Source organism: Ustilago hordei (assembly GCF_900519145.1).
Source record: "Ustilago hordei strain Uho2 genome assembly, contig: UHO2_contig_19, whole genome shotgun sequence".
Lineage (NCBI taxonomy): Eukaryota > Fungi > Basidiomycota > Ustilaginomycetes > Ustilaginales > Ustilaginaceae > Ustilago > Ustilago hordei.
Window position 1 is genome coordinate 502,554 of NW_024545256.1, and position 14,342 is coordinate 516,895.

Sequence of the window (14,342 nt, forward strand, 5' to 3'; positions counted from 1 at the left end):
TTTCACAGCATCTCTTTCTCGCAAATAGCACCTTGGTACGATGACATTCTATGTCAAGACTGACTGACTGCGGCAACCAATCTAACTGACCTTCCTTCCGCACCATCACTTTTGCTCAACACGTTGCAAGGGGTCGTGACGCCAGTTGACAACAGACCATTCCATTCTTTCCGCACTCAGCCTTCCTTCCAGCATACGGACCTCTACCAAACATATCTACCGCTCTCTCCAAACGCCACTGCCATCATCAGCATCCAATCGAATCGCTCATTTCAGCTCCAAATGCAACATCGTAGCATGTCCGATTCATAGCTCCTCCACCGCCTTCCCTCTGCGGCAAGATGGCCTTCTCTCTCCAGGAAGCTCTCGAACAGATCCGCAGCGACAAGATCAAGGAACGTCAGCAAGGTCTCGAAGCACTCGAACACATCTTCTCCGACCTGGACAATGTTTACAACCTCGAGTCTAAGCAGGATGGCAAAGCATGGCTCAAGGTCTTCCAGTCCCTCTTCGCCTGCGTGCTCGCCGAGAAGGCGGCATGTATACGCAAAGGCTCCTTCTCCGATGCGCAACCGGTGGCTCTGGCTCGGCTGCAACGAGCAGCGCAGGTGCTTCGCTCTCTCGTTCAAGGAGCCGCATCTCTGCTCACTCGCAAGGTCGTCAAGGCTCTCTTGACACACATCCTTCAGATGCTCAACCACCGCGGAACTCTTCTCCGCCCTATTGCTCCTGCCTACATCTCTGCACTCTGCGCTATCCTCAAGCATCAGCACCATGTCGATCATCTCGATCCCGAAGATTGGTGTACTGCCTCTTCGCTCTGCTTCGACATTCTTCTCGGACGAGACCTCGAAGGCACAGCTGCCGCCACCAATCCCCAAGAATGGCTTGCATTGATTCCTGCTCCTCCCTCCGCCAGTACGAATCGCCGTACTCTCAGTCTCGAGGATGCAGTGACAGCAGAGTCTCTTCGACACCTTATGGCCTCCACCGTCGCTCCTCTCCTTGGCTCTCATGGCTATGGTCTCCAGCTCCTCGCTGATTATACCCGATTCTTCCTCTTCTTCGACGTCGAATCATCCGCTCATTTGCCTGCCATGACTGCTTTCGTCACCTTGATCGAGCATCTTGAGCTCAATCACACCCGAGAGGTCATCTACTCCACGCTCGTCTTGCGTCGCATCCTCTTCTATCTCTGGGACACCAAGAATCGTCTCTTGAAAATCCAGCTTCTCCTCTTCCTACGCATCGTTTCCCCTCTCATCGCATCCTGCGCCACTAAACAGACTGAGGTCGGCCTGTCCCAGGACCATCCCAACTTTGCAGCTCTGCGCATCGAGGCGGCTGACTTCCTTGAGCTCGCTTACGACACCCTCCTCCGAGATCCCCAAACTCGCTGGGGCCTCGAGCCGATGAGACTCGACGCACTTGTCTTTCATTGGCCACAGCAGTCCCAAACGGGCTCCTCTAAATCATCTTCCGTCCTCTGCAACTCGGCCTTTCATCTGGGTCCTTACTCCGCCGAGCAAGATACTTTGGCATGGTGTCGTCTTACCCTTCAGGTCGATCTTCTCGAGGCTCTAGTTTTGATGGATCACCTTTCAGAGGAGAACGGCACCTCTCCTGCCAATCATCGCGTTGGCGCAGCCGACGAGCCCGCCCCATCTCTGGCAACATCCAGCCAGCCTTCATCCACTCCAAAGAATGTCTCGAATGCGAAACGTGGAATAGGCCCTACAGCTTCCAGCCCACAGAAAAGGAGAAAGATGGAAAGATCCATCAGGTCTGTCAAATTCTCCTGGCTTCGGCACCTGCTCAACATCATCACAGGCACCGAACAGACATCTCCTCCGACATCTGCTGCGAGGCTCTGTGCTCTCCAGCTACTCACCTTTGTTGTGCTCACTCATCCCGACTTTATCGGACACGACAATGTTGGAGACGGCGTTCAGAAAAGACTCCTTCAACTCCCGACCAACACTGATGCACATATCATATCCTGGAGTTACGTTGCTCTCGGTGCTATTGCGATGACCTACGATACGGCAAACACCAAGATCACTGATAGCAACTTCAACTGGATCAAGACTCCATCAGGCCGATTTGCTTCGTCACATGCGATGCAAAGTCTACAGCTCGCAGATACTTGTCGCGCTGCAGCGTTTCTGCAAAGCATCTTGCTGGTCAGAGGAGCGATTCCCGAGGATGGGGAGGTGTCCGCCCTCTCTCGCTTCCTCGCCGAAGTCGACCTTCAGGGGCCACCGATTCTTTGTGATAGCGTCTGCCATCTGATGGCGCTGGTTCTGCTTCGCACTGCCTCCGACCGCAAATATCAGCATTTGGATCCGAAACGAAAGATCGGAGCTTGGTTTTCCAACACCTACTCGCCCGTAGATGCCTTTCGCTCAACATCGTCGACATCGAATGGTCGATCTGCAGCCATGTTTCTCCCCTATCACGATCTGCTTCGTCTGTTAGACTGCATCGTCACCGAACGAAGGTCTGGCTATCCAGACACAACATGCATGAGCGACATCACCTACACTGACAGCATTGCTGAGTTCATGCGCCGTCGCGCTCAATTGCAACCTTTGCGCGACCTCACACTCAAATCCTGCATCAGTGTGGCAGCAGAGGCGAACAATCCCGTACCCAAGGAAGCACCGGAAGACACCCCACCCCTGTTATCGGCGGAGTCCTATGAAAGAATGATCTCGGTCCTGGACAAAAAAGTCATGGCTTGTGCTGAGGCGCTCAAAGGACTCGTAGGCGAGCTCGGCTCCCAGCCCTCAGCCTCCTGTCAGGCTGCGATATCAGCCTTGCATGTTGCCATGCTTACTGTCGAGATTCGGGCCCGTTCGCATCCGCGAAGCAGTGTGTCTCGCCATCCGCGCATCCGTTCCGACTGCCAAGTCATCATGAAGCTTGTCGACGTTGCCTTTACTTCGAAGAGCATGTGCGTTGACGAATGTAAACTGGTCATCCAACAACTGGGTCTCCTCGTCCCGTCTGGCATCCTCTCAGCTTCAGGTGATGCACCATTCACCAGTCTGCTTCGCATCCCTGGCGCAGCAAGCGGCATCGCAGCCAACAGTGGTATCACGCCTTTTCAATCCCACACAGCCGTGTCACGATCCCTTGCCTTCGACGATTCCCACAAGCGCTTTTGGGTGGCGATCCAAGATGCCGAAATGGCGGAAGCAATGATGTCATGCTGCGAGCGAGTCCTCGAACGCGCACTGCTCGGTGATCAACAATTGGAGAGTCAGCTGGCGTCCGCATCTGGAGCGAACAATCGCGACGCCTTCGATGACATGCCCGAGAGCGGATCGTCGAGCCAGAGGCGTGCATGGAGCACCGAGGCACAGTCGTGCATGCAATCAACGCAGCACATCGTCAGCGTGGTTCTCCGTCTGCTTGGCGAGGTACCCAGGATCGTCTCGGGAAATGCAGACTCGCAACGCGACGAACGAATCGTCTCGCTGTTCTTCGACTGTCCCGTGGAAGCCATCATCTCCCTGGCACCCGTACTCCTCGAATCGCGAAGCATTGGTACGCTGTGGATTAGCCAGCGCGACCTCGTCGATGCTCTCGATCGCATTGGCTCGGAGCTACTGACTTCGTATCACTTCGCCAAGCTACCTGCAGCGAGGATTGCTGCAGTGAATGCCGTGGCCCATGCTGTACCTTTACTGCTCGAAGAGCTGGACGAGCAGTCGGATTTGTTCGACAAGGTGCAGAAGCTGGCTATCTTCTTCGCAGATCAGATCGGCAGGACCAAGTGGCCAGCTCCATGGCAGGTTCAAGTGGCCTGCGCTGAATTTCTCGCCACTTGCCTTCGTCTCGATCCGGAGGGACGCATGTGTCAGTCCGGCAGCGCACGTGGACCCGCCTTCTCACCGCTCAACGCATTGCTCCAGGTCAATGCCGACGCCGACATTCGCGTTCGTGCCCTAGGATCATCGATCGCTTCCACTGCATTCGACTCTGTGTCAAGCGACGAGGCGCATATTGCCGGCATCTACTCGACGTTTCGCGATGGGCTACCGAGTGATTCGAGCATCCCTCAGAAAATCCTCACTCGAGCCCTAAGCTTGTGCAATGTGGCCATCGCCAATTCGTCCGTTCGTAGGTCCTCGCTCTTCCATCTACTCGAGATCGTTCTGGCGACCGGCATGTTGCCAGTCACTGTTCAGCAATTGTTCGCACAGGTTGCTGTACGTCTAGGCTTTGCAGATGCACCGAGCTGCTATCAGGCCTTTGCGGCGCAAATAACTTGGGGCATGGCGACTAACGCTTATGATCCACTGCAGCTGCCTTGGAAGGTGCTAGGCTTCTCCAGCAAGCGCGAATGTCTGGAAGCCACCTTCGCTGCCTGTGGCAGTATGCTCCTCGCCCTTCAAACCCCTGAGGGAAGAACGCAGTTCGACACGCTCGTGCATCTTACTAGGCGAACATCTCAGCAAGCCCTGCAAGAATGCCTCCCTTTCCTAACAGCTGCCTATCTAGGCTTTGCCGTCGAAGCAGGCCAGAGAGATGGGCCAACCGATCTGCCCACCATCTGCCAGCAAGCATTACACGAATTGTCAATGCTCGGCTTTGCGGAGAGTGACAATCACTCTGAGCTGCGTCAAATGATCACCAATGCCGACGACCTCATTGTGACCACGCTGCTGTCGCTCTACCACGAACCGGGCGTCGATATAGCAGGGAGCCGGCGGTCAGCCGTGCAAGCCCTCACGCAGCAAGGAGCCGCATTGGGTGAGGCTCTTTCGGCTCTGACTCCAGCGACGAACGGCTCTGCTGCATCTCTACACGAGCCAAGCCGACCTTTCTTCCCATCTGCTGTGGTCTGCACGGCACTGTCAGCGTTGCCCGGCCTCGGGATCGAGCCCTTCCGCAAGGATGTGATCTACAACGTGTTGCGCCATCTTTTCTATCAGATCGCATCCTCACGGTTCGTCAACGATCAATTGCGACTGTGCGCTACCTTGCGAATCTACCTTGCTATGTGTGGCGACGCATTCTGGACAGATCAACTCAATGCACGCCTGCTCATCAGGAGCATTGACCAGCTACTCGACCAGCCTCATCTGCGGGACGACTTTCGACCCATTCTTGTTCATGCCTGTAACCATTCGCAAGTCGCTGAGCAGTCTTCAGAAGCTTTAGTGTCATGCATCCTTACCTGGTCCAATGCACTGTCAGTCGAGCTGGATCAGAAGGCCGACATTGGCGACTGGCTATTCGACGCCGCTCGTGCGGTTGCCAAATCATCATCCGTGGCGACGTCCGCCATAGTGCTCCTGTGGCCTGTCCAAGTTACCGCGACAGAGCTTGTGTCGGTTGAAGGACTGATCGACGTCGACACCTTGTCTTTCGCCCTCGACGCGTGTCCACGCACTGCCCTCCAGATGGCATCGCTGCATCGCATTCGAGCCGTGCTCAGGAAGACGAACAAGTCGCACCTCCGTGCTTTCTGCCGCCAGTCAGCATGGAAGCTGTTGCAGCGCATGGCTGACTGTCGAACCGCCGATCAGGATCGTGCCAGCGGTGAAGCGCAAAGCGATGTGATCAGCGACATCTTCACAATCGTCATGAGTAGCGGCGAGGTGGCATCGTTCGAGCGGAGTGGGCGCCGCGGGATGGGTAATGGTCACCAGATACCCTGTGATATGTTCCTTAACACTGTCGACACCAGTCAGATCAGCGGTCTTTATGCCGCAGCTATCCTTGCAATTCATCAGCTGGGGCATAGTTTTATCCTGGAGCAAAATTATCAGGCCTTCGAGACGTTGCGCAACATCGCCGCAGCCAGCCAGGGCAGTCTTGTAGCAGCCCATTCCACCAAGGTACCCGCACAGACTCGACAGGAACTCGATCGGATTCGCCCCGGTATCAGTCCGCTCGTCCCCAGCGGAGCACCACCGCAGGCTGACGATCTGCTGGAACCCGACTTGAGAGACACAGCAGCTTCTCCCAATCGTTGGGTCTGCAACATTGCCTCCTTGCTATGTGATGTCCTCTTTGCCGCACGACGTCAGCCCATCTTCCGTCCCATCGCCTCATTTGTGTCCAACGATGCCGAAGCAGCGCGAGCTCTTCTCCCGATCTTACTTCTCTGCTTCACAAGCACCGACATCGAGCTAGAAACACCGTCACCACCGACCCGGTCCAGTGCCAAGAGACGTACCTCAGGGAAGCATTCGCAACCGCCAACACAAGAAACCATACGCGAGAGCTTCCGTGCAGCAGTAGCGAAACATTTCGAGCAGGTACTGAAAACAAGCACTTCCGACCCGGCATGCAGCGAGATCATCGTAGAGTCTCTCTTGGCGGTGAGGTCGTTTCGCCCGATGCACGAAGAACCGGACAAGGTTTGCTACTGGTATAACGTCGACACGAACCTACTTGCACAGCGATGCATCGCCTGTGGCATGTTCTCGGCAGCCATCTTCTTCGTTGAGCATGGTTCATCGCACCAGGGCGGGAGCCCAGCATCTGGCGAGCCTGCCGTCCGAACAGGGACGAATTTGCTCCACGAAGCGTACATGAATATTGATGATCCTGATGCATTTTACGGAATCACAGATGGAGATGTGCGAGAGTTGCTTCTTAAGCGGCTGCACCATGAAGGACAGTGGCTAAGGGCCTTTCAGTACCACGCCGCTGACTTTGAGGCTTCGAGCTCGGATGGCGTGCGTCGATTAGGCTCCGAAGGTCGATCGCTTCGTCAGAGCCTTTCGTCGCTAGGATTTAATCGCCTATTCGACAGTGTCGGTCCGCGTTCAGAGGCTGGACTCAGCCTGGCCGTCATCCCTTCATCGTACTATGGCATCATTGGAGGCAGTTGGGACCTACCCGGAGCTGTACCGGCGGCGACCAGCAAAGACCATAATCTTGACACTGTGCTCCAGGCACTACGTCAACTTGGCTCAGAGAACGATGCAGATCGGGCCTTATCGATAACGATCCCATCGCAATTGCAGGCGCTTTGCTCGACGCCCATCGAGAGCATCTCAGCCATGCGGGCTATTGAAGGTGAGCTGCTCGCCTTGAGTCAAGTCAAAGAATGGCGCAAGGCTTCGGCCTCGCTCGGAGCTGATGAAGCCGTTGCGCATCTTCGAGCTACCTGGACAAGCGTAAACAGCGACCATCACTTTGATGTGACGGAAAAAGTGCTCAACACCCGTCGGTCGGTGCTACAAGCGGCGCGACAGCGTTTATCGAGGATGCAGATCGGCGATGCTCTTGATGGCCCAGCAGCGGAAGCAGGAAAGGTGGAGCGTTCACTGTTGGTCCTGCTCAGTCGACAGGCTCGTGAGCATGAAAATCTGCAGAAGGCCATCAATGCGACCGCGAGAGCAGAGAGGATCGAAAAGGCGATCGACGATGGTGCCAACGTAGCACGAGAAGAGTTTGCTGCTGTGCTTTGGGAGCAGAAGGAGCACTCGCCTGCCATGCAGCTGCTCTCACAGATTGTCGACGATCTCAGTGTCAAGGCCAGTTCTCCAGCTCCTCAGAAGCGTCGAGGCGCACGTTTGCTGGCGTTGCTGGCGCAGTGGCGTGCTACTGCCCGTTCACAGCATCCTAGGGAGATCGATCGAGCGTTGTTCGAGCCGGCTCTGAGGCTCATCGCATCGTCGAACACGCCCGAGACGGCGACATCGTTGAGAGATCCAGCTGCAGCAGGGGAGCAGTGCGAGATTGCTTACCGGTGGGCGCGATTCGCAGAGGAACACCATCGCGGGTCCGATCTGGCCGAGATCACACGTCTTCGTCTCTACATCGATCGACGACTCGAGGAGATTGCACAGAACCAACGCGAGTGCGAAAGGACGACCTCGAAAACAGAGCGTGGCAAGTTGCTTCAATTTCAGCGACAGGCTGAGAAGATGCTTCGGCAGGATCAGACTCGTCTGACGGAGCTCGAGGCATCGAGGACACACTTCCTGCATCGCAGTGTAGCCATGTATGCCAGAGCGCTGGCGTCTGCCGACGCCCACGATGATGCGGTCGCAAGGCTCATCTCGCTCTGGTTTGAGAACGCAGCCGAGGCTGGTCTCAACCGCCTGTTGACCACCTCCCTCTCCTCGATTGCATCGCGCAAGTTTGTCGCACTGATGCACCAGCTCTCAGCTCGATTGACGGAAGTATCGGATTCCAGCGACAGCATGACGCCCTTCCAGACCAATCTGGCGCAGTTGCTGCTGCGCATGTGTCAAGACCATCCGTTTCACTGCCTCTACGCTGTCTTTGCTCTGATCAAGACAGGGGCAGACGCGAAGGCGTCTACGCAAGGCCCAAGCCCCAGGAACTCTTTGGGTCCTTCGGAAAGCTCATCTTTATCGCCTTCACCCCAGATTCTACGGTCCACGGCTGCGGAGAAGATCTGGAATCACATCAAGCGGCGTCCTGCGCTCAGCAAGAGGATCAAGGCATTCGAGGAGCTATGCTTGGCCTACGTCGAATGGGCCGAGTATGATCTCACTTCACGCCCGGATCGCTATTTTCAGAGCAGTGGAAGCGTCAAGAAGGGCGCGCTACGCATGCCACCCTCGGGCGAGTTGAGGTTGGCCCGCATGCGAAGTGTAGATGTGCCAGTTGCAACTGCGCGTCTCGAAATCGATCCAACGTGCCGATACGAAAGCTTTGTGTCGATCACAAGGTACAGCGACACATTCACAACTGCCGGAGGCATCCATCTGCCCAAGATCAGCGAGTGCATCGGCAGCGACGGCAAGCGATACAAGCAACTGTTCAAGCGTGACGATGATCTGCGACAAGACGCTGTGATGCAGCAGGTGTTCCGCGTGGTGAACGAGCTGCTTCACGCGGACCGCAAAACCCGAGAGCGTCGTCTCACTATTCGAACGTATGCCGTGCTGCCGCTTGGTCCACAGTGTGGCATGCTCGAGTTTGTCTCCAATACGGTACCGCTGGGCGAGGTGCTGCTCGCGTTGCATGAGAAGTATCGAGGCAATGACCTGACGCCACTGCAGGCAAGAGCCAAGATTCGTGATGCGCAGAGTCTGCCGGCCGAGACGAAACTGGAAGCATTCCTGGACGTGTGCGAAAGGATGCGCCCGGCCTTGCACTACTTTTTCAGTGAGGCTTCCAGGATGCCGAGGGACTGGTACGAGACGCGGCTGCGCTACACTCGGAGTGTCAGCACCAACTCGATCGTAGGGCACACGCTGGGACTGGGCGATCGACATGTCTCGAATATCCTGCTGGATAAGGAGAGTGGAGAGTTGGTGCACATTGACTTTGGCGTTGCCTTCGACCAAGGCAAGCTGCTTCCGATCCCAGAGCTGGTGCCGTTCCGACTGACACGTGACATTGTAGATGGTATGGGTGTCAATGGCGTCGAAGGCACATTTCGACGTTGTTGCGAAGAGACTCTACGAATGCTCAGAGCTCACCGAGATGTTATCAAGACGGTGCTCGAGGTGTTCCGGCACGATCCACTGTTCGCTTGGACATCAAACCCGATCAAGGTGTTGCAAAGGCAAGCGGAGGAAGAAAGTTCATTGCCGGCTGCTAGCATAGAGCGATCGGGCGTAGTTGCGAGCGGTGGAGGCCGATCTACACCTGCACCAACGCCAACAGCAATGCTTACCGTCGCACGTGGATCAAGTTCGCGATCAACTACACCGTATGGCATGCACGGCGAGGTGGCAAGTGGGATCGGGACCGATACGGCCGAGTTGAGTGCAGATCGTGCGATCACATCGGTGATGGCCAAGCTCTCCTCGTCGCTGAGCATCGAATACACGGTCAACGACTTGATCCAGCAGGCGATGGATGCAGGCAATCTATCAGCCATCTTTCATGGATGGCAGGCAGCATTGTAATTGAACCTCGACACCAACACCATGTCGGAAAAGAATGTGAAATGCGGGGTAAGGCATCATCGGTTGTGCAGAAGCAGCGAGGGCTTGGCTAAGAAGTTTGCGGTGCAGAGAGACGAAATGCAGCAACTCAGCAGGATCAGAGCTGGTCTCGGAAGGTCTTGGAGACACACAGAGTTGAATCAGGTTCCAGTATCGAGAATGGTTTGCGCGTCGTCAGCGTGCTTCAGACCACCTCGCGTGTGAAGCCGGGTCCAGGCTGGTTGGATGATGAGGTCAGGGCTCGAGCTCGACACGATGCTGTTGCGGGGTCATCACGGTGGGCTGAGAGGAAGCTTGATTACCAAATGAATGGGTTTTCTTTTTATGAAATCTTAAGGCGGAAGGGTGATAAGCCGCTGACATCAGGAGAGGCAAAAGCTGCTTTCACGTTCGAAGGCAACGGACGAAAGAACAAGAGGCTTTGAATAGCGTCATCCACGTTAAATCGGCAATTTGCAAATGATTGCGGGCCTCTGCGTCGGCTGCACACCTCTGCCCGCTCAAGCTGTACGATGAAATGGCCCTTGGACTTTTTCATCTGGCGCTCACATGTCTGAGTGTGGCAAAAACGTTGACCAAGCTGATAACGAGTAGGGTGTTTCAAGAGAGCGACTCAGAGAGAGACCAAGAGACAAAGACAGCAAAAAGGCAACATTCTTTTCGGGATTTCTTTCTGACGAATTCCTCTGGGTCGGGTGGAATTAGCGAGCGGCGCTAAGTCGATTGAGTCTGACAGCCATGAACTTGAACTCAACTGAACCGCAAACAGCATCGATGCTGATGATGATGCAACCTTGACGCAGAAGAGCCTTTCAACGACTTGTTTGCTCTTGGGACCGCGGATCCTTTTGCCTCCTCCGCTGCATCCAATCAACTGCTTTGCTTCTGAAAGAAAAGGCTCTGCGGTTGCCACTCCATTGAGCCTTGGGGCTGGCCCCTCATCACACTGCCCTAGTGCCCCTTGGACGAGTAACGGCGGTGGCAAACTGCTTTCTACCTTCGCTGTCGACCTGTCATGCCCAGATGATATATACACCCCCCCCCCCCCCCCCCCGCACTCCTCACGGGCCCTTCCCCACGCACGACAACAAATCCTCTCTTCACCATGTCTGCCGCAGTACACGACTATCCTGAGGAGGCCGGTCGCACCCCTACCACACGTCCACCCATGGGTGATCAGAAGCTCACTGGCACCGAGGGCCCATCCATCGCACCTGACAATGCATGCGATGAGCCATCGCCGTATGCACCGGGCGGCTATGGCAAGAAGGCCATCGCTACTGACCCCGTCACCGGCCAAGGTTATGATAAGGTTTACGGTGTCCGACCCAAGACGACATGGCATCTGAAGCCAGCAGCTGAGCGCAACCTCTGGGAGTTTATCGCTTCCATGGATCTCGCTCCCGATGTCTGCTATGCCAAGCGTGACACTTCGGAGAAGCTGCGCGGTCCTCCTCCAACCCAGCCAATCTGGAAGGAAAATGTCTTCATCCTCACCACCGCATCTCTCGCTCCTCTCCTTCACACTGTGTGGAATGTCGCCTTGCCCGACCACACGATGCATTGGGCACCGGCGTGGCTCATGTATCACACCTGCTTTATCCTCTTCGCCATCGCCATGATCAAGCGTCTTCACTGGTACATGGCTGAATATGGTACTCTTGACGAGCAGAATCGTGGTCGTGACATGGTCGACGACAAACACGTCAATCACCTCGGCCAGTCGATCTTCATCTACACCATCTTCCGTACTCTCGGCCCTTTCCTGCTCGCATGGCGTGGTGACATGACCAACATCTGGTCCGGTCTCTCTTGGGCTACTCCTCTCAAGATCGGATGGTGGGAAATTGCTCTCGACTACTGGTTCTACCTATACCACCGTTCATGTCACGAGTTTGATGTCCTTTGGTTTGTGCACAGACAACACCATGCAACTAAACATCCCACGCCCGTCCTCTCGATCCTTGCCGACGACTACCAGGAGGTGCTAGAGGTGTTTATCGTTCCTTTCCTTGCAACTGCCGTTTCGCCCAAGATGAATTTCATCGAGATGTGGCTTGTTATTTGTTACACTCTTTATGTCGAGGCGCTCGGTCACTCTGGTATTCGAGCTTACTGGGCTCATCCTGTTCTCGGTGCTGTCCTTGCCCCCTTTGGTATGGAGTTGACTGTTGAAGACCACTCGAACCACCACTTGTACGGCAAGGCTGGTATGAACTACGGAAAGCAGACCCGTGTTTGGGACAGACTTTTCGGTACCGTTGATCCTCGCCGTGAGACTCAAGAGGTCGGTATTTTCGCCTCCTGAGAGTCGTTCATCACTATACTCCAATCCTCATTCATATCTGTCCGCTTAGTTTAGTACCACATAATCCTATTCATACTTGACCAAACATCACACGTCTGATGATCGGACAATCTAACAAATTCAGCACTAACGGCTTGTCTGATGAATGATTATTGTCTTGGTGCGGTGTAGCAGTACACCATTTTGGGAAAGACGTCGGCGAGCAAGTATGCTGTTCGATGGGCGTCTCTCATGTCAGCTCCCTTCTCTGACGGAGGTTAGCATCGCTCAACCCTGAGATAGTCCGCTGTGTGAGGGAGACCTTCGACCGCAAGTCTGTCCTCTGGCTCGCTCCAAGGTGTCGACGGCGGTGTGATGCTGTGTGATGAGCGAGGTGCGTTGAGCTATGCATGTAGGCGATAAAACCACGCCGTTTGAGCAACTCAGCGGTCTTCTCGATTAACGATCGTTGGCAGTTGGATGCTGTGCAGCAAACTAGAGTACAATATGGCACAAGACGGCATGAGCTACGAGCGGGATCGGGTAGCAGTCCCTGGTGTTCTTCTCTTGGACGATGTTGGTGCGCCGGCGATTGATCGTTTTCGTTTGGGCGTTTTGGAGTCATCCTCGGCAGGCAAAGTAGCGTCTGTAGCTTGCTCTGCGTCTGCAGCTGTCACCGTTGCACCAGAGGTTGTCGTGGAGGTATTGCTTCCACCAGCAGCACCGCGTTTGCTCTTGGCGATAATGCGGTCAGCCTCCCAGTTGAGGTATCCCTCACGTCCACGTTCCCAAGCTCTGGCATCCGCGCCTGCACCGTCGTCATCTCCTTCACCGTCGCCTGCATTTCGCTTGACAGGCCCAGCAGGCGAGTAGAGCGGTGCACCCAGTGGATCAGCAGCACGAAGCTCTTGAAGTGCTCTGAGAAGCGGGATGGTGTCGGCTTTGAGCTTGCCTGCGTGTTGGCCGAAGGTTTCAGTGAGCACAGGGACTGCTGGCTTGAACTTGTCGGAAATGGTGGAGATATTGGCTTTGTCGTCAGCGTAGAGGACCGCTGCGAAACGTTCGGCGAGCTGGATCACGCGATGGAGACTCTCTTGTGTTGCCTTCTGCGCTAGAAGGAGCTTGTGCTGTGTTGCTCTCGCCTGAAATCATAAGGAACGAGGTGAGGGTGTGTCAGTGTCAGTGTCGGCTGTGAAAATGCTCCGATGTTGAGTGGATAGATACTGACTGCAGCAATTTGGCGCTTGAGCGAATCTTCAGTCTCTCCAAGCTGATAACTTGTTTCCTTGGCACTGAGATTCGACCAAGCTCCGACGAGACTCTTCCGCGATGGCTTGGGCTGTGCTTTGGAGGTACTCGCTCCACCTGCCTGTTGCGCTCGGAGATCCAAGCCGCGATGATGATCCAAGGTCATATATTTGGCCTGACGTGGGCGAATGCCAAAGACGGAGCGGAAGCAGTAAAGCTCAAAAGTGTCGAGCGTGTGGTCCAATGCGTTCTCCATGAGCGTCAGGATTCCATGGATACCTTGCTCCGCTTCGAGCTCCCCACTGTCGACATCTTTCAACAAGTTCATGACGACATTTTCGAACTCGGTCGCAATGCTGTACAGGTGTTCGTTGGAGAGGTAGACGAGCGCGTCGATGAATGACTTTGGGTTGTAGCCAAAGTGCTCGGTGAGAAGTTCAAGGTGTGCGTCGGTGGAGGCTTCTTCCTTCTTGTCTTGATGAGATGGGGACGCTGAGGGCTGGTTTTTTGTTGTAGCCGAAGGACATGCTTTTGCCGGCTCTGGTGTCGATGGTGCTGTTGCTGTGGAAGCTGCTATTGCTGTCGAAGCTGCTAAAGAGGAGGACGCTGCTGCTTTTGCTGTTTTGTCGTTGGACTTAGCTGAATCGGTCGATGCAGTCGCTGCCGTTGCGGCTTGTGAGGATCGCCGCGCCGAAGGCATCGTGTGCGAGCTGCGCCCAGTCCCTGGCGAGACTGAGAGTACGGATATATGGTCGCAATGATGACCGAACGAATGGACAGCTGAGCGCGACGAGACAGAAGGTATAAAGAGGAGGAGGAGAAGGAGAACAACACAAAGGCCTCTCTGGGTGTCGCGTCTAGCAGACGCGTGAAAAAAAGTATCGCTGTTACGTCATGTCTGCAAACATTTC

General features: G+C 55.2%; 3 protein-coding genes across 3 annotated transcripts; 2 read left to right on the forward strand and 1 right to left on the reverse strand.

Annotated features, from left to right (window-relative positions):
* Positions 1 to 341: 341 nt before the first annotated feature.
* UHO2_06603 (uncharacterized protein) lies at positions 342 to 9,857 on the forward strand (the record flags this gene model as incomplete). The annotated part of the gene is made up of 1 exon (XM_041555019.1): positions 342 to 9,857. The coding sequence occupies one exon, from the start codon at positions 342 to 344 to the stop codon at positions 9,855 to 9,857; it is 9,516 nt and encodes a 3,171-aa protein (XP_041410953.1).
* Positions 9,858 to 11,001: 1,144 nt separating this feature from the next.
* Positions 11,002 to 12,204, forward strand: UHO2_06604 (uncharacterized protein; the record flags this gene model as incomplete). Its single annotated transcript, XM_041555020.1, has 1 exon — positions 11,002 to 12,204. One exon carries the CDS (start codon positions 11,002 to 11,004, stop codon positions 12,202 to 12,204), a length of 1,203 nt encoding a protein of 400 aa, XP_041410954.1.
* A 506-nt stretch (positions 12,205 to 12,710) lies between these two features.
* On the reverse strand, positions 12,711 to 14,131 carry UHO2_06605 (uncharacterized protein; the record flags this gene model as incomplete). The annotated part of the gene is made up of 2 exons (XM_041555021.1): positions 12,711 to 13,325; positions 13,412 to 14,131. The coding sequence occupies 2 exons, from the start codon at positions 14,129 to 14,131 to the stop codon at positions 12,711 to 12,713; spliced, it is 1,335 nt and encodes a 444-aa protein (XP_041410955.1).
* Between the last annotated feature and the right edge of the window lie 211 nt (positions 14,132 to 14,342).